Below are 26501 nucleotides of genomic sequence, written 5' to 3'. Positions count from 1 at the left end.
GGTGCCCTGGGAATTGAGCGCATATTTCACGACCATGTAGACCAGGGGTCCCCATTACGTCGATCGCGAGCTACCAGTCGACCGCGGGGGGTGTGTCAGTCGATCTCGAGCCAGGCTTTTAAAAAAAATAGACGTAAAAATTAGTGATCATCAATCTTCACCAAGATGTCACTTAAATGACATTCACGGTACCGGAGGGTCTTGCGAGATGACGCTGGCTGCTGCAAGATCATTATTATGAAAATATGACCGAGAGGAAGGCGAGAAACACTTTTTATTTCAACAGACTCTCGCGCCGTACCTTCCGTCAAAACTCTAAAGGCCGACTGGACTTTTCCTATCTTCACAATAAAAGCCCTGCTTCATGCTGCCTGCGCTAACTAAATACAGAGTCTCGGAAAACTGGCGTGCACAAGCGATCCCTCAGAAAGCTGGCGTGCACATCACTTGTGCACGCCAGCTTTCCGAGACTCTTATTTTGTTAGCGCAGGCAGCATGAAGCAGGGCTTTTATTGTGAAGATAGGAAATGTGCAGTCGGCCTTTAGAGTTTTGACGGAAGGGACGGCGCGAAAGTCTGTTGAAATAAAAAGTGTTTCTCGCCTTCCTCTCTGTCATTTTTTCATAATAATGAACTGGCAGCAGCCAGCGTCATCTCACAAGACCCTCGGGTGCCGTGAATGTCAATCAAGCAAGCTACGGAATTTGCCGCCAATGTAAAGTGTATGGAAGCTGGATGAATTAGATGCCAAAAAACCAACCACTTTCATGTGGTATTGTACAGAAAGGACAACTTTTTTTCTCCTCCATTTGAAAATGTGGGCGTTATCATCATTACTGTCTGATTCCAATCAATGCAAGTCATCAGAATCGGGTAATACACCAACTTGTATTCTTGTCTTTGTGAAAGAAAGACATCTATATGTGTTACACATGCTTGTATTATCATTAAACACATTTAACTTGTTTACAAAAATGTCTCTTTCATAAATAAATAAATATAAATGATATATATAAATGAGGTAGACCCCCTCGAGTTGGTCAATTGAAAAGTAGCTCGCCTGCAGAAAAAGTGTGGGCACCCCTGATGTAGACCTATATGCCCGAAGTGACAAACATTTATTTGAACGCTTTAGGCTACCTCAGAAGTCCCCCCTTTCTTAAACTTACGTTTTGACATTATGTATTCCCCCCGTGGGACAATACGAATTTCTCTTCTGTAATCTGTTTGCATTTTCTCTGCGTGTTTGATGTCCGGCTTTTCTGCCGGAATTGTGCCCTTATACGGGGAATTAAGGGCGTTTGCCTATGTATATTACAGAATTAAGGGTGCTTACATGTGCATATTGGAGAAATAAGGGGGTGTTTATATGTAAATTATGATAGACACGCACGCGCTAACCATTTGGCATTCAGCAACTTAAGAACAGCAGGTGGGAACAATTTGGCCATTTAAGAACGTGTCATGAATTTGAATGGACTCCACTTCGGAAATAACTTAGGAAGAAAGATAAGAGGAAAAGTTAGGAACTTATGGGGCCCATAGTCTGTAACCTTTAGTACTCACCCTGAGGATACACACTCCAGTACAGTAGGTAGCGGTATGCACCTATAACGTTGGTTGTGACCCGCCAAAAATGAAGAAGAAGAATAACACTAATTGTATATTGTATCAGGATGCACATTGTTTTCCCATGTTATCCCGGGCGCTGCCCACTGTTCCCCTCACCCCCCAGAAGGTGATCAAGGGGATGGGTCAAATGCAGAGGACAAATTTCACCACACCTAGTGTGTGTGTGACAATCATTTGTACTTTAACTTTATTGGTGTTTTATTCCTTTTCCTTTGTTGTTTTACTTCCTAGATGACGAGTCAGGAGGTGCGCCTGTGTGGTCTTCTGCTGCGAGAGCATTTCGGAGAGGTGGTGGAGAAAGTAGGAACACATCTGCTCAAAGGCGGAACACAAAGTCTTAGAACCATCCTTCATGAGACTGGCGTCTCTCTAGACCTGGTACCACTGCTACTTTCATATTTGTTTTTCTAACGTGTTACTTTCTCAGTGGCTGTTGTATTTGTGATCCTGTTGACTTAAATTAGGGTGTGATTGCATCATTAAAATTATAATAAGCAAGAAAGGCATAAAATTCTGGATACGTAACAAAAAATGTTAAATGCAAAATATGGACACCATTGCAAAGACCCAGGAAAAAGCTTCCTCGTGGCATTTAAACCATTGTGATAGGCCAAAAATTAAGGTAGCTATGGATTTTTGAAATTCAAAAATGTATTGCTTTTTTGTCCTGGATTATCCGTTTAGACCAGGGGTCTGCAACCCAAAATGTTGCGAAAGTCTTATTGCAGCGGTTGGTATGCGTACCCCTGGGGGTACTTGAAGGTATTCCAAGGGGTACGTGAGATTTTTTAAAAATAGAAAAAATTCCAAAATCCTTCAAAAATATATTTATTGAATACTACTTCAACAAAATATGAATGTAAGTTCATAAACTGTGAAAAGAAATGCAACAATGCAATATTCAGTGTTAACAGCTAGATTTTTTTGTGGACATGTTTCATAAATATTGATGTTAAAGATTTCTTTTTTTGTGAAGAAATGTTTAGAATGAAGTTCATGAATCCAGATGGATCTCTATTACAATCCCCAAAGAGGGCACTTTAAGTTGATGATTACTTCTATGTGTAGAAATCTTTATTTATAATTGAATTACTTGTTTATTTTTCAACAAGTTTTTTGTTATTTTTATATCTTTTTTTCCCCAAATAGTTCAAGAAAGACCACAACAAATTAGCAACATTTTGCACTGTTATACAATTTAATAAATCAGAAACTGATGACATAGTGCTGTATTTTACTATTTTATCCCTTTTTTTCAACCACAATGCTTTGCTCTGATTAGGAAGTACTTGAATTAAAATTATGTTCACAGGGGGTACATCACTGAAAAAAGGTTGAGAACTACTGCCTTATTGGACCAAATATAAAAAACAAAAAAATCTGTCTGGAGCCACAAAAAAATAAAAGCCTTATAAAAGTGTTATAATGAAGGCAACACATGATGTGTCTATATTAGCTGTAATAGCCTACTATCAAAGGCTGACGCAAATCTTTGTGATATTGTACAAACCCTGTTTCCATATGAGTTGGGAAATTGTGTTAGATGTTAATATAAACGGAATACAATGAATTGCAAATCATTTTCAAGCCATATTCAGTTGAATATGCTACAAAGACAACATATTTGATGTTCAAACTGATAGACCTATTTTTTGTTGCAAATAATCATTAACTTTAGAATTTTATGCGAGAAACACGTGACAAAGAAGTTGGGAAAGGTGGCAATGAATACTGATAAAGTTGAGGAATGCTCATCAAACACTTATTTGGAACATCCCACAGGTGTGCAGGCTAATTGGGAACAGGTGGGTGCCATGATTGGGTATAAAAACAGCTTCCCAAAAAATGCTCAGTCTTTCACAAGAAAGGATGGGGCGAGGTACACCCCTTTGTCCACAACTGTGTGAGCAAATAGTCAAACAGTTTAAGAACAATGTTTCTCAAAATGCAATTGCAAGAAATTTAGGGATTTCCACATCTACGGTCCATAATGTCATCAAAAGGTTCAGAGATTCTGAAGAAATCACTCAACGTAAGCGGCATGGCCGGAAACCAACATTGAATGACTGTGACCTTCAATCCCTCAGACGGCACTGTTTAAACAACCGACATCAATCTCTAAAGGATATCACCACATGGGCTCAGGAACACTTCAGAAAACCACTGTCACGAAATACAGTTCGTCGCTACATCTGTAAGTGCAAGTTAAAGCTCTACTAAAGTTAAAGCTCGACGGCGTGGCGCAGTGGGAGAGTGGCCGTGCGCAACCCGAGGGTCCCTGGTTCAAATCCCACCTAGTACCAACCTCGTCACGTCCGTTGTGTCCTGAGCAAGACACTTAACCCTTGCTCCTGATGGGTGCTGGTTGGCGCCTTGCATGGCAGCTCCCTCCATCAGTGTGTGAATGTGTGTGTGAATGGGTAAATGTGGAAGTAATGTCAAAGCGCTTTGAGTACCTTGAAGGTAGAAAAGCGCTATACAAGTACAACCCATTTATCAACCCATTTTACTATGGAAAGCGAAAGCCATTTATCAACAACATCCAGAAACGCTGCCCGAGATCATCTAAGATGGACTGATGCAAAGTGGAAAAGTGTTCTATTGTCTGACGAGTCCACATTTCAAATTGTTTTTGAAAATATTCGACATTGTGTCATCCGGATCAAAAGGGAAGCTAACCATACAGACTGTTATTGACATAAAGTTGAAAAGCCAGCATCTGTGATGGTATGGGGGTGCATTAGTGCCCAAGGCATGGGTAACTTACACATCTGTGAAGGCACAATTAATGCTGAAAGGTACATACAGCTTTTGGAACAACATATGCTGCCATCTAAGCGCCGTCTTTTTCATGGACGCCCCTGCTTATTTCAGCAAGACAATGCCAAGCCACATACAGCACGTGTTACAACAGCGTGGCTTTGTAAAAAAAGAGTGCGGGTAGTTTCCTGGCCCGGGTGCAGTCCAGGCCTGTCTCCCATCAAAAATATGTGGCGCATTATGAAGCGTAAAATACGACAGCGGAGACTCCGGACTGTTGAACGACTGAAGCTCTACATAAAACAAGAATGGGAAAGAATTCCACTTTCAAAGCTTCAACAATTAGTTTCCTCAGTTCCCAAACGTATATTGATTGTTGTTAAACTAAATGTGATGTAACACAGTGGTGAACATGCCCTTTCCCAACTACTTTGGCACGTGTTGCAGCAAGAAAATTCAAAGTTAATTATTATTTGCAAAAAAAAAATAAAGTTTATGAGTTTGAACATCAAATATCGTGTCCTTGTAGTGCATTCAATTGAATATGGGTGGAAAAGGATTTGCAAATCATTGTATTCCGTTTATATTTACATCTAATACAAGCTCCCAAATCATATGGAAACAGGGTTTGTGCTAAAAAAAAGTAGTCTAGGCCTTTCCTCCTTTGAAAATGTGTTGCAACTTATGAAGCTAAAATTACCACGATGGAGACCCCGGACTGTTGAACAACTTAAGCGGCACATCAAGCAAAAATGGGAAATAATTCCACCTGAAACGCTTCAAAAGTTAAGCAAAAAATTATTTTGTTTCTCAGTTCGACATTAAATATCTTGTTTTTGCAGTCAATTCAATTGAATATAAGTTGAACAGGATTTGCAAATCATTGTATTCTGTTTTTATTTAGAATGTACGCAATATGACAACTTCACTGGTTTTGGCTTTTGTATCATTTGGACACAAAAATATACATTCCATGTACTGTTCGGATAGGTTTTATGAAACATTTTCCCTTATTATTCACGCAGTTTACTTTTTTGCAACTATCTAAAAAGATAACGCATCTTTTTCCCAACTTCCTAGGTGAAAAAGTCCCTCTGTGTGCTCATGCAGCACGGTACTTGCCTGTTCAGCCCAGGCCGCAAAGGACCCGGGAGCCCCGCCGAGTACCGCACCAGCTGCGATGTCATCCTGAAAATCCTGCGTTACCCGCGCTACATCTACACAGCCAAGACCCTGTACGGCGACACCGGGGAGCTCATTGTCGAGGAGCTGCTGCAGCGAGGTCACATGACCATGAGCAGCATTGTTAAAATAGTGGCGGATCGCCTCACACAGACAATGGAGGGTCAGTATCGCAGAATAGAAAGAGTAGTACAAATGTTCCACGTTACAATCAGCATCTATTGTCGTTGCCATAGATGGCCACAGCATGGACTACAATGAAGTAACGTCTGCCTTCTCCAAACTGGTGGAGACACATTTTCTTCAACGCTGCCCTCCGGTGGCAACCACAAAAAGCACGGACAGCGCAAATTCCGCCTCTGCGGCCGATACCCCCGTCACCATAGGCGCCCCCGCCCCAGAGAGCTTCCCCGACTGCTACAAGCTGCCGCAAGTGAAGCTCGTCGGACGAGGAAAGAGGCAGCTGGAGGACGCCGAGGAGCAAATTAATGCAAAGAAGGCCCGGATGGATACGGCGGTGAGTCTTAAAACCTAAAACTCTTATATGGCTTTTAGCACGTAATGATGCAACTACGCCCGTATATACAAACCCTGTTTCCATATGAGTTGGGAAATTGTATTAGATGTAAATATAAACGGAATACTATGATTTGCAAATCCTTTTCAACCCATATTCAGTTGAATGCACTACAAAGACAAGATATTTGATGTTCAAACTCATAAACTTCATTTTCATTTGCAAATAATAATTAACTTAGAATTTCATGGCTGCAACACGTGCCAAAGTAGTTGGGAAAGGGCATGTTCACCACTGTGTTACATCACCTTTTCTTTTAACAACACTCAATAAATGTTTGGGAACTGAGGAAACTAATTGAAGTTTTGAAAGTGGAATTCTTTCTCATTTTTGTTTTATGTAGAGCTTTAGTCGTTCAAGAGTCCGGGGTCTCCGCTGTCGTATTTTACGCTCCATAATGCGCCACACATTTTCGATGGGAGACAGGTCTGAACTGCAGGCGGGCCAGGAAAGTACCCGCACTCTTTTACTACGAAACCATGCTGTTGTAACATGTGGCTTGGCATTGTCTTGCTGAAATAAGCAGGGGCTTCCATGATAGCGTTGCTTGGATGACAACATATGTTGCTCCAAAACCTGTATGGACCATTCAGCATTAATGATGCCTTCACAGATGCGTAAGTTACCCATCTCCTGGGCACTAATACACCCCCATACCATCACAGATGCTGGCTTTTGAACTTTGCGCCTATAACAATCCGGATGGTTCTTTTCCTATTTGTTCCGGAGGACACAATGTCCACAGTTTCCAAAAAACATTTTTAAAATGTGGACTCGTCAGATCACGGAACACTTTTCCACTTTGTATCACTCCATCTTAGATGAGCTTGGGCCCGGCGAAGCAGTCAGCGTTTCTGGGTGTTGTAGATAAATGGCTTTCGCTTTGCATAGTAGAGTTTTAACTTGCACTTACAGATGTAGCGAACAACTGTAGTTACTGATAGTGGTTTTCTGAAGTGTTCCTGAGACCATGTGGAGATACCCTTTACACACTGATGTTGCTTTTTGATGTAGTACCGCCTGAGGGATCGAAGGTCTGTAATATCATCGCTTATGTGCAGTGATTTCTCCAGATTCTCTGAGCCATTTGATGATTGTACAGACCGTAGATGGTGAAATCCCTAAATTCGTAGCAATAGCTGGTTGAGAAATGTTTTTCTTAAACTGTTGGAAAATTTGCTCACGCATTTGTTCACAATGTTGTGACCCTCGCCCCATCCTTGTTTGTGAATGACTGAGCATTTCACGGAAGCTGCTTTTCTACCCAATCATGGTACCCACCTGTTCCCCATTAGCCTGTTCACCTGTGGGACGTTCCGAATAAGTGTTTGATGAGCATTCCTCAACTTTCTCTGTGTTTTTGGCCACATGTGCCAGCTTTTTTTTAACATGTTGCGAGCATCAATTTCCAAATGAGCTAATATTTGCAAAAAATAACAGTTTTCCTGTTCAAATATTAAGTGTCTTGTCTTTGCAGTCTGTTCAATTGAATATAAGTTGAAAAGGATTTGCAAATAATTATATTTTGTTTTTATTTACCATTTACACAATGTGTCAACTTCACTGGTTTTGGGATTTGTAATAACTTAGTGTTTTTAGCTAATAATAGCAATTTGGATAGGTAGAGTTAGTCATCATTGAATATATATTTAACATGACTGCAAAAAGATTTTTTTTTTCTTTTGTAAAACATCCATCCATCCATCTTCTTCCGCTTATCCGAGGTCGGGTCGCGGGGGCAACAGCCTAAACAGGGAAACCTAGACTTCCCTTTCCCCAGCCACTTCGTCTAGCTCTTCCCGGGGGATCCCGAGGCGTTCCCAGACCAGCCGGGAGACATAGTCTTCCCAACGTGTCCTGGGTCTTCCCCGTGGCCTCCTACCGATTGGACGTGCCCTAAACACCTCCCTAGGGAGGCGTTCGGGTGGCATCCTGACCAGATGCCAGAACCACCTCATCTGGCTCCTCTCCATGTGGAGGAGCAGCGGCTTTACTTTGAGTTCCTCCCGGATGACAGAGCTTCTCACCCTATCTCTAAGGGAGAGACCCGCCACCCGGCGGAGGAAACTCATTTGGGCCGCTTGTACCCGTGATCTTATCCTTTCGGTCATGACCCAAAGCTCATGACCATAGGTGAGGATGGGAACGTAGATCGACCGGTAAATTGAGAGCTTTGCCTTCCGGCTCAGCTCCTTCTTCACCACAACGGATCACTTGAACTCCTCCACTTGGGGCAGGGTCTCCTCCCCAACCCGGAGATGGCACAAAAAAACTGAAAAAACTAAGTATTTTTATTGTAAAATTAACTACTGTAAGATTAGGCTGGGTGATGTTTTTTTTTCTTCCAGAAGTGAAGTGAAGTGAATTATATTTATATAGCACTTTTCTCTAGTGACTCAAAGCGCTTTACATAGTGAAACCCAATATCTAAGTTACATTTAAACCAGTGTGGGTGGCACTGGGAGCAGGTGGGTAAAGTGTCTTGCCCAAGGACACAACGGCAGTGACTAGGATGGCGGAAGCGGGAATCGAACCTGCAACCCTCAAGTTGCCGGCACGGCCGCTCTACCAACCGAGCTATGCCGCCCCACTACTAGTAACTTTCCGGTAATTGCTTAAACCGTTTATTCCTGTAATAAAGATTCCGTACATGGCAATAATTCCTTTTAAAAAAATTGTTCAACCTGTGTTTGATAATATGCTCCTCCTGCGCTCCCCTCTGCGTGTGGTTCCAGACTCATGGTGATGAGGGCGTCTACTGGCAGGTGAATTTCGAGAGGTTCCATCTCCACTTCAGAGACCAGGCGATCATCGGTGCTGTGGCCAACAAACTAGACCAGGTCAGATGTCTTACCAATTCAATTAAATATGACAGTACAGTTGTTACAATCCACGGTGTTTTTGTCAACAACACTCATGAAGCTGTGTGTATACGATTTGTTCAGAGGGTACAGCACGCCTTCGCCAACGCTGACTTCTCTTATTTCGGATCAACATTTAATTCAAAGTGAATCTTATAACACGTCAAATAATTTCATCTCTAGTAATTACTATTGTTTACTCTAAAGCCAACAAGCTAACAAATAGTCATGTAGTTGCTCACTGGGTTGACAGAGTTTTTAAAGGATAAACAGTATTTACAGTGCATTCATTTATTTGCGGCGTCCTGCCACGTGTAAATTTGACCGTCACATACAGCTTTGGCGCCAAGTGGTCGCCCTCGCTGATAAACAAATTATGACGGGACTGTCTTTGAATGTACTGGTAGGTTCTTTGTTACAACTTCGTTGATGGCATCGTAATTTCTCTTCTTAAAGGGGAACATTATCACCAAACCTATGCAAGCGTCAATATATACCTTGATGGTGCAGAAAAAAGACCATGTATTTTTTTAACTGATTTCCGAACTCTAAATGGGTGAATTTTGGCAGATTAAACGCCTTTCTGTTTATCTCTCTTTTAGCGATGACATCAGAACGTGACGTCACCGAGGTAACACACCCGCCATTTTCATTTTCACATTACAAACACCGGGTCTCAGCTCTGTTATTTTCCGTTTTTTCGACTATTTTTTGGAACCTCGGAGACATCATGCCTCGTGGGTGTGTTGTCGGAGGGTGTAACAACACTAACAGGGAGGGATTCAAGTTGCACCACTGGCAAGAAATCTGCCGCCAGACCCCCATTGAATGTACCAGAGTGTCTTCACATTTGACCGGCGATGCTAAGACAGACATGGCACAGAGATGTATGGATAACCTGCAGATGCATTTGCAACCATTAAGTCAACAAAATCACAAAGGTGATTTTTGTTGATGTTGTTGACTTATGTGCTAATCAGACATATTTGGTCATAGCATGACTGCCAGCTAATCGATGCTGACATGCTATTTACGCTAGCTGTATGTACATTTGAAACTACATACCCACATTTAATGCGAAACAAACACTTACCAATCGACGGATTTAAGTTGCTCCAGTGTCACAAGATGCGAAAGTCCTGATCGTTTGGTCCGCACATTTTACCGGCGATGCTAATAAGGCAGCCATGCTATGGGCCACTTCATTAGGTACACCCACGCTATGGCCGAATAGCGTCAATAGCTATTCGCTCAATAGCTTCAATTTCTTCTTCAATTTCGTTTTCGCTATCTGCCTCCATACTCCGACCATCTGTTTCAATACATGCGTAATCTGTTGAATCGCTTAAGCCGCTGAAATCAGAGTCTGAATCCGAGCTAATGTCGCTATATCTTGCTGTGGTAACCGCCATGTTGTTTGTATTGGCAGCACTGTGTGACGTCACAGGGAAATGGATAGTGGTTTCGAAGATAGCAAAAATAAGGCACTTTAAAGCTTTATTTAGGGGTATTCCGGGACCGGTAACATTTTGAGAAAAACTTCAAAAAATACAATAAGCCACTGGGAACTGATTTTTATTGTTTTTAACCCTTTTGAAAATTGTGATAATGTTCCCCTTTAACCCACCTTTTTGTTTTTTATTTAATTAATTTATTCTGAACATTAAAAAACACAAATATAACATCCCCAATACAATATTGTCGTCTGGAAAAAATGTATGGTAACATTAGAAAGAAACAAATAGAAGGAAACATTGTTTGGTTCCGAAAAGGAGCAAGAAGAACTCTTATGTCACAAAAATAATACTCTAATTCTTCGTCAACACTATACAACAATATTTGCTATATAATTACATGGGGTGTAACGGTACGTGTATTTGTATTGAACCGTTTCGGTACGGGGGTTTCGGTTTGGTTCGGAGGTGTACCGAACGAGTTACACGCGCACATATTAAGTAACGCACCACACGTTGTGTAAACAATGCACACCGAGGCACCATGAATTGATTTACGTGGACCCCGACTTAAACAAGTTGAAAAACTTATTCGGGTGTTACCATTTAGTGGTCAATTGTACGGAATATGTACTGTACTGTGCAATCTACCAATAAAATACGTCCTCTTTTCCCCGAATATGTCCTCTTTTGCAGGGCTGTCCAGGTGGAGTTTCTTAAATGCCGCAAATGTCCGGCATTTTAAGTAAGGGTTGCGTGTATTTTCAATGTACGTTCAGGGTTAAGAAGGGGTTAAAAAATGTTTTTAAAAATTGTGTGCGCAGCAACATTGGTGAGGGAGGGGCAGAGACAGAGAGAGCGAGAGGCTCGCCAGGCTCTGCTTTTTACCCATAGATTTATCTGATTTTATTTTTTATTATCTATAGCAGGGGTGTGCCGCGGAGGCCATTTGCGGCCCACAGCTATGTTTTAAAGGCCCACGGCACATTCTAAAAATACTATTAAAATAAACAAAAACATAAACAAAAGTGAAATAAAAAGTTTAAAGGCTAAATGTAATTTAGAAAAAGTTGCAACGTTGACTAATAAAACAAAGCTGTTTATTTTTCTGTCAAACTGTCATTGCTCAAAACATAATATTGAATCAAAATCAATGTTATTATGAATTTTTGACCGATCCAAGTTTCCGATTACTTCACATCAAATATTCCACTAAGAAAAATATTTTTGGTTGAAGATTTAGCAAATTTGTTAAATAAATAACTCAAAAATATTAATGAACCGAACCGTGACCTCTGAACCGAGGTACGTACCGAACCAAAATTTTTGTGTACCGTTACACTCCTATAATTACAGGATACATATCCTATAATTCCATCCAGGAACGCTCACAATAATACTCAACATTTCATCAAATGGTATTTGTGTAAATACATTAGTTGGGCCATTTGAGGCCTGCAGTTCCAGTTTTGTTGGTTTGCAGCAACAAAAGGAGTAAAAAAAGAAGAAAAAAAAGACATAATGTAGTGAGAAAAATAAACATTTTGATACTATTTCATAACTAGGGCAGTGGTTCTCAATTGTTTTTCACCAAGTACAACCTCGGAAAACACTCGGCTCTCCAACTACCACCACAATGACCCACATTAAAATACAGTAGCGTAGTAGGCCTAAGTATTCATTAGAAACAAGGCAGAGGTATTTAACAAGTATATGTAATATTATTGGCCACTGTTACATTACACACAGTTCGAACAGTAACACCATTTTTGAGTGCAGGGAAATAAAACACTGTACTTGAATAATTAATCAAATCAAATTATTTAATTCAGTGGGTCTTTGTTGTACCACTAGATGGGAGTTTAGTTGGAGAAATACCATTCCGATATAAGCGAAAATAACATTGGATTATAACAAGCTAATATAGACTTAGTAAGTGTCCTTAACTGAACAATAAACACATTTGTCAATATAAACAAATACCAAATAATATTCAATACAGATATAAAGTCTTCAAGGCAGTGGTGTGTTTAAAAAGTATCCAGTAACAAACGTGTCCGCATCACTCAATTTAAGCCATCGTAACCCAAAGAGATTATTGTAGCTACTAAGTACTGCCAAAATTAAGACAGCAGAAGTCTATTTCAGAGGACTAACGATAAATAGGTAATTATTTTTCATTGTTCTGTTTAAGGATTTTTACTTGATCAAACCTTTTATAACATTTCAAAATAATAAAATGATGTATCTTTTGTTCTTATATATCGGATTGATATTGGTACGTGCCGATACTTTAGGCTACAATATCAGTGTTGCAAAGGAATATTAATGTCACCTGTAACGCAATGCTCACACAAAGTTATATATTTAAATAGATATAATGTCTGTTTTAACCTTTTTTTTGCACAATAAAAAATAAAAACATTTAGCGGTTTAGCTCGGTTGGTAGAGCGGCCGTGCCAGCAACTTCAGGGTTGCAGGTTCGATTCCCGCTTCCGCCATCCTAGTCAATGCCGTTGTGTCCTTGGGCAAGACACTTTACCCACCTGCTCCCAGTGCCACCCACACTGGTTTAAATGTAAAAAATAGATATTGGGTTTCACTATGTAAAGCGCTTTGAGTCACTAGAGAAAAGCGCTATATAAATATAATTCACAATATAATTCACTTATATTTATATTTTTTCCTGTTCTTTGAGCACCTTTCGTCCCTTCTGCTGCGTTCATTAGTATTACGTGTACGTGTGTCATTGCTATTTATGCAAATTAGAAAATTAGAAACTGAGAATGGAGGAAAAGCCACGTCAACAAACTGCTGTCAGTGTAAAAATACAGTCTAGAGAAAATGTGCAAGCATCGGCAATTTTTGCTGATATCGACAGCCGCTGATGCCGATGATGTGATGTCGACTCAAACGAGTACCATTGTATGCACGTTTTTGAATGGCGGGCGTGTGTGTCTTCCACCTCAGTCCAGCAGTGAGATAGTGAGGACCATGCTGAGGATGAGCGAGGTAACAACTTCGCCCACGGCCGCAAACACGAAGCCCCTCGCCGCCAACGAGATCTACAGGTCCTTGCCCGCCACTTATAACATCCCCAGACCCATTTTGGACCAGTACCTCACTCTGCTGGTGGATGACCCGGTACGACTTCATCATTTTATTATGTGTGGTTTAGACCAGCGTTTCTTAACCATTGTTGGGCCGTGAGCGCCTCCTAGTGGGCTGGCAAAAACATCTGTTTCACAGCTGTGGTTTGCAGTGGTTGTCTGTTGTAATACACTTTTCCACCTCTTGTGGCAGTAATGACAATATCAAACAGAAGAAATCTGAGCTAAAGTCCTAAGTTTCTTAAGCGCAAAAATGATGACTAAGGTAGTGAAATTGTATTTTTTTTTGCACTTTAGTTTAATTGACAGTTTAATTAAGAAACATATATTATTATTATTTATTCACATAATTAGAATGAATTTATTTTAGCACTGCGTAATTGTAAGTATCGTATTTTTAGTTGGAGCCGCACCAACTACATTTTGGAATAAATAATTCTTTATATATATTATCCACACGGGCTTCACGGTGGCAGAGGGGTTAGTGCGTCTGCCTCACAATACGAAGGTCCTGCAGTCCTGGGTTCAAATCCAGGCTCGGGATCTTTCTGTGTGGAGTTTGCATGTTCTCCCCGTGAATGTTGTGGGTTCCCTCCGGGTACTCCGGCTTCCTCCCACTTCCAAAGACATGCACCTGGGGATAGGTTGATTGGCAACACTAAATTGGCCCTAGTGTGTGAATGTTGTCTGTCTATCTGTGTTGGCCCTGCGATGAGGTAGCGACTTGTCCAGGGTGTACCCCGCCTTCCGCCCGATTGTAGCTGAGATAGGCGCCAGCGCCCCCCGCGACCCCGAAAGGGAATAAGCGGTAGAAAATGGATGGATGGATGCATATTATCCACACCAGACTAGTAGCCCAGTTCGTTGTGAAATTAGATATTTACGAATTTTATACATTTTTATTTACATACCATAATTGTTATTATTTTATGGTATGTAACAGTGCCAATATCACAGCAGTAGAACAGAAGTAAATTTTGTCTTTATTATTCCTATATGAGATGAATTGGGTGTACATCTTTTTTAATAAGGTTCAAAATGTTGATTAGAATGACCATAAACGTGCCATAAACGAGACATACCATGAATTGACTAACTTGGACCCCGACTTAAACAACGGGTGTTACCACTTAGTGGTCAATTGTACAGAATATGTACTGTACTGTGCAATCTACCAGAGGTGGGTGGTAATGAGCTACATTTACTCCGTTACATCTACTTGGGTAACTTTTGGGATAAATTGTACTTCTAAGAGTAGTTTTAATGCAACTTACTTTTACTTGAGTATTTTTATAGAGAAGAAACGCTACTTTTACGCCGCTCCATTTTTCTACATTCAGCTCGCTACTCGCTACTGATTTTTATCGATCTGTTAATGCACGCTTTGTTTGTTTTGGTTTGTCAGACAGACCTTCAAAGTAGGATCTATCACATGCCTGCGTTTCACCAATCAAATGCAGTCACTGGTGACGTTTGACTGCGTTTCACCAATCAAACAGAGCCAGGCGGTCACATGATTAACTGCACACTTTTTTTTTTATAAACCTTTATTTATAAATTTCAACATTTGCAAACAGTTGAAAATAATAAAGTAAGTAAAAAAACCAGTACAAAACCGAATGAAAACCGGACAAAACAGAGCCAGGGGGCTGTAAATTCAAAGTAACTAAAATGGAATGCAAAAAATATATATTTATATATATGTATATAAAATAAACAAAGTGCAAAGCCATAGGCTCACTCAATCTAAGTAAATACCTTAAATTTGGAACACAGCATCATTGTTTTCACAGCTTTTTGGTTGTTAGAGGCAGAGTGTTTTATTGTAGAGTTCTAAATATTTTTTAAAGCCACAAAAACAGTTCGGGTTTTCAGAAACTTACATTTATGAATATAAAACTTAGCCAATAGTATAATGAGGTTGCAAAGGTAAAATTCATTTTCAAATTTTTTTTCAATACAGTGTAAAACCAAATATATATTATTTAATATATATTATTATTTTAGTTGCTTAAGAGATATTCCTGGCTCTGAATTTGTTGCTATTTTTATGTTTTTGTGCATTACTTGTTGCCGTCATCATTAAACAAACAGGTTACTCATCAGTCACTCAGTACTTGAGTACTTTTTACACACCACACTTTTTACTTTTACTCAAGTAAATATTTGGGTGACAACCTTACTTTTACTTGAGTAATACATCTCTAAAGTAACAGTATTCTTACTTGAGTACAATTTCTGGCTACTCTACCCACCTCTGCAATCTACAAATAAAAGTCTCAATCAATCCGAAAAATATTCTTCCTTGTACGTTGTAAACACTTTTGAGTTTGAATGGTTTCTTAAAGTGGATCATTTTAGTAAATTGTTTGATTTCTTTGCTTAATCCATCCCGTAATTTGGCTGTAAAAAAAGAAAAATCTGTAGATTAGCGGAACTTTGGTATAAACTGCATGGTTCAAATCTTGGGGAAAAAGGTAGCAGCTTTAATCATTTTTTATAACTGCCTTCTTTTGCAGTATATTTGATTAGCATTTATTTTTGTAATCCGCCTGACCTAAACCCAGATGATAATGATAGAACTATTTGTGATTTACACATGCTAATTCAGTGTTAATGTTTGAGTCATAAAGTTTAAGAACCCCTGCTTTAAAACCGGGGCTCTTCACCTTTTTGGCATCGGGGCCCAACTTTCCACTACTGAAGGTCCCATTGAATTTTTTTACACTGAAATTAGAAACATCTTACTGTTACTTTCAATCGTATTCAATAGTTACCTATTTATTTAACACATACACCTTTGGCTAAGTTAGAATTTTTAAATAAATTACTATGAAAACTATTTTAAATACTATGTTTTGCTAAAACAAAACAAAAATATTAATAGGTTTCTAACCTAAACCGTCAAAAAAATTAAAGTGAAAATGAAAATACCGCTTCACCATTTAAGTCATAAATTTTGCGCTGAAGAAACTTCTCCTTGACTTTAGCGCCAGACTTCTTCTGTTTGATTTTGTCATCACTGCCACACGTGGTGAAAAAGTGTATTACAACTGAGTATCTGCTGCGGCCCATACGGAACACAGCTGAGAAAAATTTATTTTTTGGCGGACCTATGGTTGAGAAACACTGCTTTAAACCACATTACATATTTTTGAATATTATAAATTAACATTATTGTTTGCTTTTTAGATGGAGTTTGTGGGCAAGGCTGGCGAGAGTGGAGGCGGGATGTTTGTCGTCAGTATCTTTTTTGTGTTAATTAACACTGAGTTCTTTATTGATGAAACACAAATGGCCTCATCTTCAGCTGGTTTGCAGATGGCAGTAATGTATCAATTAAGTTGTGTTGGCTCGTCAGTTCAGTCTTTGCTGATACAAGGCTTTTGTTGCGCCCTAAAAAGTGTTCATACTGTATTCATATCGTACTAATTACACACCAGCTGTTTGATTTTCAAATGCATCTTACTTGTAGTTTTTATGATTATTTTTGGAAGGTTTTGAAATCGCCATGTAAAATCACTAATGCTAATCAGTAGTATGTCAATGGCAAAGCCAATGTATATTTGCATCAAGCTAGGGCAGTTTTTGAAAAGCCGAGCCTTACCTAACTTACGTCGGAGCATTTTTCGAGTCAATTTCTTTGTTGGAAAGGAAAATTGCAACATCACCGAGAGGTAGTTTGGCATAGTCCGCTCTCAGTGCTGCTGGAGTGATCGCCAAGTGCCGAAGTGCAAAGAACTCCGACTGAGTGACATCACTCACAACCCAGGTGCCGTAACATGGCACCATTAGATTTTACCAGGGATTGTCAGGGTCCGGTCGCTGCCAAAAAAGTACCGGATTCGGTACTCAGCCCTAATCCAAATGCATGAATTCGCTGCCGGGTTGTGATGGTCCACCGCGTCAGTGAGCTAAAAATAGTTCCCGTGGTTTTTATTCTACACTGCGTGTTAGGGATTACAGTGGGGCAAAAAAGTATTTAGTCAGCCAGCGATTGTGCAAGTTCTCCAACTTAAAATGATGACAGAGGTCTGTAATTTTCATCATAGGTACACTTCAACTGTGAGAGACAGAATGTGGAAAAAAATACAGGAATTCACATTGAAGGAATTTTTAAGAATTTATTTGTAAATTATGGTGGAAAAAAAGTATTTGGTCAACCATTCAAAGCTCTCACTGATGGAAGGAGGTTTTGGCTCAAAATCTCACGATACATGGCCCCATTCATTCTTTCCTTAACACGGATCAATCGTCCTGTCCCCTTAGCAGAAAAACAGCCCCAAAGCATGATGTTTCCACCCCCATGCTTCACAGTAGGTATGGTGTTCTTGGGATGCAACTCAGTATTCTTCTTCCACCAAACACGACCAGTTGAGTTTATACCAAAAAGTTATATTTTGGTTTCATCTGACCACATGACATTCTCCCAATCCTCTGCTGTATCATCCATGTATCCATTTTGGTATAAACTCAACTCGTCGTGTTTGGAGGAAAAAGAATACTGAGTTGCATCCCAAGAACACCATACCTACTGTGAAGCATGGGGGTGGAAACATCGTGCTTTGGGGCTGTTTTTCTGTTAAGGGGACAGGACGATTGATCCGTGTTAAGGAAAGAATGAATGGGGCCATGTATTGTGAGATTTTGAGCCAAAACCTCCTTCCATCAGTGAGAGCTTTGAATGGTTGACCAAATACTTATTTTCCAGCATAATTTACAAATAAATTCTTTAAAATTCCTACAATGTGAATTCCTGGATTTGTTTTTTCACATTCTGTCTCTCATAGTTGAAGTGTACCTATGATGAAAATTACAGACCTCTGTCATCATTTTAAGTGGGAGAACTTGCACAATCGCTGGCTGACTAAATACTTTTTTGCCCCACTGTATATATAGATATGTCCTGTTAGTCCAACAACATTGTACACAGTTTGGAGAACTTAACATAATTGTGGGGTTAAATGAGTGTTTCCATGGCCACAGCCTGCACCAGTTATCAATTGTACACCCAGTTTTAGTAGATCACAGGCAACACGGCTATTAATGCTACGCGCTATTTTATAGTTTGCACATGCTGTTTAGCGTCTGGTATTGGATGAAAATAAGGATTATTTTCCTGATGGTTGTGTCAGACTTGCACCAAGCGCTGGCCAATCTAGCGCGGGCCACTGTGGAGTCTGCTGTACAAGAGAGGTGAGCTCCTGCTGTCATCCTTCTACACCAGTAAAACTCATGTCATGAACTTTATTTTTATTTTTCAGGTTTGGGTCACGATCCGCTCGCATATTTCGTCTGCTGCTGAAGAAGCGACACCTGGAACAGAAGCAGGTGGAAGATTTTGCTATGATTCCAGCCAAGGAGGCTAAAGACATGCTCTACACGCTTCTCTCACACAACCTGGTCCAGCTGCAGGTACCAACTTGAAGATGTCCTCTATAGCAAGGTTTTTCCAACTTTTTTCCCACCAGGGACCGGTTTAATGTATGCATTATTCTACGTGTGGCAGATATAAACAGCAAAAAGTTAGCCTTTGGCTACAATCTGGCACATAAACTTTTTATATGTCCATTAATGTGCATTGTTCCATGTACTATAACAAATGAGTTTTAATACCCATCTATTAACAAGCTTATTGTTGTGTTTAGTGGGATAGGCAAAAGTTAAGTCAGAGAAAATGCGGTATTTATATATTAAAGGCCTACTGAAATGAGATTTTCTTATTTAAACGGGGATAGCAGGTCCATTCTATGTGTCATACTTGATCATTTCGCGATATTGCTATATTTTTGCTGAAAGGATTTAGTAGAGAACATAGACAATAAAGTTTGCAACTTTTGGTCGCTAATAAAAAAGCCTTGCCTGTACCGGAAGTAGCAGACGATGTGCGCGTGACGTCACGGGTTGTAGGGCTCCTCATCCTCACATTGTTTATAATGTGAGCCTCAAGCAGCGAGAGCTATTCGGACCGAGAAAGCGACAATTTCCCCATTAATTTCAGCAATGATGAAAGATTCATGGATGAGGAAATTTAGAGTGTGGGACTAGGAGGGAAAAAAAGGCGAATGCAGTGAGAGCGATTCAGATGTTTTTAGACACATTTACTAGGATAATTCTGGGAAATCCCTTATCTGCCTATTGTGTTGATAGTGTTTTAGTGAGTTAAATAGTACCTGATAGTCGGAGGGGTGTGCCCACGGCTGTGTTGACGGGTGTGTTGAGGGAAGTCACAAAGCTGCAGCAGGACAGAAGCTCCGCTGATCTCCGGTAAGAGGCGACTTATTACCACAATTTTCTCACCAAAAACTGCCGGTTGACATGTAGTCGGGATCCATGTTCGCTTGACCGCTCTGATCCATAGTAAAGCTTCACCTCCGGTAACTTTAAACAAGGAAATACCGTGTGTTTGTGTTTCTAAAGGCTGAAAGCTTACCACCTCAATCTTAGAACTTTGACTTCTCCATTATTAATTGAACAAATTGCAAAAGATTCAGCAACACAGATGTCCGAAATATTGTGTAATCGCGCGATGAAAAGAGACTACTTTTAGCCGTAAGTGGTGCTGGGCTAATATGTCCCCTCCAACCAATAACGTCACAAACACGCGTCATCATTCCGCGACGTTTTCAACACGACACTTCGCGCGAAATTTAAAATTGCAATTTAGTAAACTAAAGCGGCCGTATTGGCATGTGTTGCAATGTTAATATTTCATCATTGATATATAAACTATCAGACTGCGTGGTCGCTAGTAGTGGCTTTCAGTAGGCCTTTATAATGATTTGTTTCTGCCCGGTCCGGTAGCAAATGCATCATGGACCAATATTTTGATACCAGTACCAAAATGTATTTCGATACTTTTCGGTACTTTTTTAAATAAAGGGCACCACAAAAAATTGCATTCTTGGCTTTATTTTAACACAACATCTTACAGTACTTTTAACTTATGTTTCTTATTGCATGTGTGTCCTTAAATAAAATAGTAAACATACAAAACAACTTGTCTTTTATTAGTAAGTAAACAAACTAAGGCTCCTAATTTAGCTGCTGACATATGCAGTAACATATTGTGTCATTTATCGTTCTATTATTTTGTCAACATTATTAAGGACAAGTTGTAGAAAATGAATTATTAATCTACTTGTTCATTTACTGTTAATATCTGCTTACTTTCTCTTTTAACATGTTCTATCTACACTTCTGTTGAAATGTAATAATCACTTATTATCATACTTGCCAACCTGAGACCTCCGATTTCGGGAGGTGGGGGTTGGGGATGAGGTCGTGTTTAAGGGGGGAGGAGTATATTTACAGCTATCCATCCATCCATTTCCTACCGCTTATTCCCTTTGGGGTCGCGGGGGGCGCTGGTGCCTATCTCAGCTACAATCGGGCGGAAGGCGGGGTACACCCTAGACAAGTCGCCACCTCATCGCACTATGTGTACAAATCTTTATTTATAATCAAATCACTTGTTTATTTTTCAACAAGTTTTTACTTATTTTTATATCTTTTTTTCAAAATAGTTCGAGAAAGACCACTACAAATGAGCAATATTTTGCACTATTATACAATGTAATAAATCAGAAACTGATGACATAGTGCTGTATTTTACTTTTTTATCTTTTTTTTTATCAACCAAAAATACTTTCCTCTGATTAGGGGGTACTTGAATTTAAAAAATGTTCACAAGGGGTACATCACTGAAAAAAAGTTGAGAACCACTGCTCTAAAAGCCGTAGATGTTTTTGTCACATATGCATCCACAGTAGATGGCAGTATTGTCCTGTTTAAGAGTGTCACAACATTGTTGTTTACGGAAGACGAACTGCTTTACGGTAGACGAAAACGTGACTGCTGTTGTTGTGTGTTGTTGTCGCGCTGGGAGGACGTTGATGAACCCAGAAACCAAGAACTCGCCCTCGATCATTCTACAGTTATAACGTCATTGGGCTGGCACTCTGTTTATATTGTGGGAAAGCGAACCTGAAAACAGGCTGTCGAAACGTCACTCGGGTCCGCATGGAGCTGGAGGGGGCGTGGCCTCCAGCTCCGCCTGAATTTCGGGAGATTTTCGGGAGAAAATTTGTCCCGGGAGGTTTTCGGGAGAGGCGCTGAGTTTCGGGAGTCTCCCTGAAAATCCAGGAGGGTTGGCAAGTATGCGTATTCTTCTGTTGTTTGGATACTTTACATTAGTTTTGGATGATACCACAAATTTGGGTATCAATCTGATACCAAGTTGTTACAGGATCATACATTGGTCACATTCAAAGTACTCATGTGTCCAGGGACATATTTCCTGAATTTATAAACATAATATAAATTAAAACAGAAAACCAAAAAAAGATTTTGCGGTGCTAAAAAAATATCGATATCATAGTATCAACTAGATATGTTCCTGTTCTCATTACAGTGGATGTCAGGTGTAGATTCACCAATGATGTTTGTTTACATTTTGACGCCGGTGAGCTACGGTGTGTAGTGAAGCATGTTTAGCTATTCCTCGTCCTGCAGGGATGATACTTGTAAGAAACTTACTTTATTTGTCGCCATGGAGGTGAGGATTAGTGATTTAGAAGTAGCTAAAACACTGCAGACTGCGGCTGGACTTTAGCTGCTAGCTAGCTAGCCATGTCTTAAAGCACCACTTCCTGAGGACGTTATAACTCTTCCTGAGTGTTATAACTCACCTTTATCGTTAGTTTTTAAGCCAAAATGTGTCCGTTCTTCCTTTTCTGTCTACACACTGCTTCTGCTTGTAAGTACTCTGTGATTTTGCGTTGCCGAACATGCTCGTCTGCTCGTAAAACCAGCAGTGTCACAACTTGACGACGAAGCACCATCATGCCCGTAAAAAAAAGGGGAGTGAGTAAAAGGGGTGGTGGCGTAGTGGTACTTTTTAGAGGCGGTGTAGTACCGAATATGATTCATTAGTATCGCGGTTCTACACTAATACCGGTACACCGTACAACCCTAGTCCGAATGTATTTGTGATGTGCCGCCACAAATATATGACTACGAAGCACATGGTTCATTCTGATGTAAGAGATCTGTTTTGTCCGCAGGAAATCCCCAAAACTCCAGACTTTGCACCCTCTCGTACCTTCTATCTTTACACGGTCAACCAACTGTCCACTGCAAGGATGTTGCTCCAGAACTGCTACAAGGTAAAAAGGCATTTAGCTTCATTATAGCATAATTCTGTCTTTTTGTCCTAAGAAAGGCTTTGATTGTGCAGACGGTGGCCAACCTCATAGAGAGACGATTATTTGAGACGACGAATAGCAAGTGAGTGCGTTGTGAGCAGGGATTTTGTGCCCTCTGAAGACTGTCTATAAAGGCTCTTTTTTTTTCTTCAATAATTGTCAGGCGTCTGCTGGAGAAGTCCCAGCGCATTGAGGCCATCATGGCCTCCCTGCAGGCCAGCGGGGCGGAGCCGGAACAGTTGACAGAGGTGGAGGAGATGATCACCGCTTCAGAGAAGCAACAACTGGAGTCTTTGCGGCTTCACGGCAACAAGTATGACGAGTTAGCGGTTCTAGCTTCCAACAGACCCTCCAGGAATGTTGCGACTGCACCGATTATCGCAAATGTAACCAATCCCTTCAAACCATTGAAATTTGGTCCATTCCTTGTAACTTCATATTTTGGCCAATCGTCAATTTCATCAACAGAATTAGTGTTTTAGCAGTGCTTAAACATGCAGATTAAAGGGGAACATTATCACCAAACCTATGCAAGCGTCAATATATACCTTGATGTTGCAGAAAAAAGACCATGTATTTTTTTAACCGATTTCCGAACTCTAAATGGGTGAATTTTGGCAAATTAAACGCCTTTCTGTTTATCGGTCTTTTAGCGATGATGTCAGAACGTGACGTCACCGAGGTAACACATTACAAACACCGGGTCTCAGCTCTGTTATTTTCCGTTTTTTCGACTATTTTTTGGAACCTTGGAGACATCACGCCTCGTCGGTGTGTTGTCGGAGGGTGTAACAACACTAACAGGGAGGGATTCAAGTTGCACCACTGGCAAGAAATCTGCCGCCAGACCCCCATTGAATGTACCAGAGTGTCTTCACATTTGACCGGCGATGCTAAGACAGACATGGCACATAGATGTATGGATAACCTGCAGATGCATTTGCAACCATTAAGTCAACGAAATCACAAAGGTGAGTTTTGTTGATGTTGTTGACTTATGTGCTAATCAGACATATTTGGTCACGGCATGACTGCCAGCTAATCGATGCTAACATGCTATGCTAATCGATGCTAACATGCTATTTACGCTAGCTGTATGAACATTTGGAACTAGATACCCACATTTAATGCGAAACAAACACTTACCAATCAACGGATTTAAGTTGCTCCAGTGTCATAAGATGCGAAAGTCCTGATCGTTTGGTCCGCACATTTTACCGGCAATGCTAATAAGGCAGCCATGCTATGGGCCACTTCATTAGGTACACCCACGCTATGGCTGAATAGCGTCAATAGCTATTCGCTCAATAGCTTCAATTTCTTCTTCAATTTCGTTTTCGCTATCTGCCTCCATACTCCGACCATCTGTTTCAATACATGCGTAATCTGTTGAATCGCTTAAGCCGCTGAAATCCGAGTCTGAATCCGAGCTAATGTCGCTATATCTTGCTGTGGTAACCGCCATGTTGTTTGTATTGGCAGCACTGTATGACGTCACAGGGAAATGGATAGTGGTTTCGAAGATAGCGAAAATAAGGCACTTTAAAGCTTTATTTAGGGATATTCCGGGACCGGTAAAATTTTGAAAAAAAAATAAAAAAAATACAACAAGCCACTGGGAACTGATTTTTATTGTTTTTAACCCTTTTGAAATTGTGATAATGTTCCCGTTTAACTGTATAAGCAAAACTTATTGTGTAGGCCTGGGTCGTCCAAAGTGCGGCCCGCAGCTAATCGTTTACCGGCCCGCCAAACATTCTGCAAAAATTGCAAAATTGATAGTATTGCAAAAATAAAAAAAACATTCAAAAAAAGTGGAATGAGTTGAAATCTATTGAGAAAAAATGGCAATGTTGACACAAAGCTGCCATGTCGGCAGTTTTTTTTTTCCCTTTTGTCTTTATTTTCTTTTTTTCCCATTGCTCAAAAAAAAAAAAGGACAAAAAAATCAATGATATAATGAATTATTACTTAAAAATTATCACTTTGAAATGTTTTATGTGGAAAAAATATTGCATATGTTGTGTGGTTGCCATATAAAAACATCAAAGTTTTGACAAAAGAGCATAAAACAAAAAAAATTATAGTTCAAACGTAAAATCGACAGATATATCGGAAGTTGATCTACAAATTTAAGTGTTAAAAGTAAAAAAAAAACAACTAATAAAAATGCATCACTTTATGAGTGGGGAACCTTTCAGATCTCAAATATATTTAGTAGGATTTTATTCAACTTTTCACTGTGATTACTCAAAAATATTAAATAATTAAAATCAATGGTGTCCTGCATTATTGAGCTTTGAGGGCTTTAATTGCTAAATAAATAAAGTAACTCTCCTGAAGGAATCAATAAAGTACTATCCATCTAAATACTGCATGTTTCAGTTTTACTATAAAAACAAAGTTGTCTTTGACAGAAAAGGCATAAAACCTTATTTGTTTTACTTTATATCAACCTCAAGTTGATATAGAGATTGAGATTTTCCAATGGCACCCTGGTCGATATTTTCATTTAACAGTACCTTGTTAGCACTTTCTGAATCCACTTCCTGTCGTTCCCCCAGGTTGGACTCAGCGGAGACCCAAGTGGACGAAACCATCTTCCTGCTTGAATCTTACATCCAGGCCACCGTCTCATCCTCAAACTGAGTAAGACTCTACCTGTCCGAAAGTACTTAGACCTTGTGCATCAGCAATGCCGAACGTGGCTCTTTTGAGTTATATTAAATCTAATCAGAATTTTGTTTATTTCCTGAAAATTCATTTGGATTGAAAAATCATCACTGGGTGTTATGGATGAAAACTGTAACACAATATAAGTGTTTTATTTCGGTCGAAATGGATAATTACCCATATGTTTTATGGGTAATACTTTAGTATGGGGAACATATTCTAATTATCAAAGACTTCATTTACTTATTTGGACTCTAGGGGGTGTTGGGGGCTCGTCCGAAATTTGGTACCCCACTCCTAGTACCAAATTTGTTGTGTTTTGGACCTGTTCTTCCTTCGGTCAACGCCCCCAGGTTTTTTTATGACACATAAGCTGGTTTTGAATCAATCAGAGACAGAATTTGCTCATTTTGATATTTTATATCCAGAGCGCCTTGGGAGATCAATCTAGATACAACATTTCAAAGGCACGGTCCAAATTGATCTCATTCTAAAATGGCAGTTTCTCCTTCCTCACTCACTCTCACCCGCCCCTCTTCTTCTCCTCCCTACCTCGGACAGTTGAGATAACAGATTGTTATGGCTTCATTCCAACATTCCAAATTCAAGGTCTATGTAAAATGCTCACACTTTAGCTGTTCTACAATCTGACTAGGAAATAAAAAGACAACAAATCCAACAGGGAACATGGTGCTTGATTTTATACACCTGTCATCATTTGGATGGGTGGCCAAATACTTTTGGCAATGTAGTTTATGTTGATGTGGTTTTTGTTGCCCTGCCCTACATACCATAACATTACTGCTTCACTCTGACCCGTTTAAGTCGACGCCCCTCAAACCTAGACTACGTTTACACAGTGGTCCAAATTTGATTTTTTCCATCTGACTGTTTAGGTTGCAAGTCAAATGTGATCTTTATCAGACTCCAGTATTAAGGTGCACAGGCCCCAATTTGGCCTCGATGTCACTCGTATGTGCAGTTCTATAAAGTCAAAACAAAGAAGGTTGACCGGATTCAAGGAGGTCACTACTACTACTCAGTGGT

General features: G+C 39.9%; 1 protein-coding gene across 2 annotated transcripts in view; it reads left to right on the top strand.

The window, feature by feature from the left end:
• polr3c (polymerase (RNA) III (DNA directed) polypeptide C) overlaps positions 1–26133 on the top strand; it is a 45907-nt gene extending 19774 nt beyond the window's left edge. For both annotated transcript variants that reach the window (XM_061881665.1, XM_061881666.1), the window contains 12 exons: positions 1863–2009; positions 5472–5736; positions 5810–6090; positions 8886–8990; positions 13436–13609; positions 16768–16819; positions 18711–18771; positions 18840–18990; positions 22641–22742; positions 22814–22863; positions 22945–23094; positions 25346–26133. In XM_061881665.1, coding sequence (XP_061737649.1) covers positions 1863–2009; positions 5472–5736; positions 5810–6090; positions 8886–8990; positions 13436–13609; positions 16768–16819; positions 18711–18771; positions 18840–18990; positions 22641–22742; positions 22814–22863; positions 22945–23094; positions 25346–25430 — 1623 coding nt within the window. In that variant the 3' untranslated portion in view covers positions 25431–26133. The remainder of the gene's footprint in view (positions 1–1862; positions 2010–5471; positions 5737–5809; positions 6091–8885; positions 8991–13435; positions 13610–16767; positions 16820–18710; positions 18772–18839; positions 18991–22640; positions 22743–22813; positions 22864–22944; positions 23095–25345) is intronic.
• The last annotated feature ends 368 nt before the right edge of the window (positions 26134–26501 follow it).

The sequence above is a fragment of the Nerophis ophidion genome, linkage group LG21, assembly GCF_033978795.1.
Source record: "Nerophis ophidion isolate RoL-2023_Sa linkage group LG21, RoL_Noph_v1.0, whole genome shotgun sequence".
Lineage (NCBI taxonomy): Eukaryota > Metazoa > Chordata > Actinopteri > Syngnathiformes > Syngnathidae > Nerophis > Nerophis ophidion.
The sequence above is the reverse complement of the archived record's forward strand: the minus strand, read 5'-3'. Positions and strand labels throughout refer to the sequence as shown.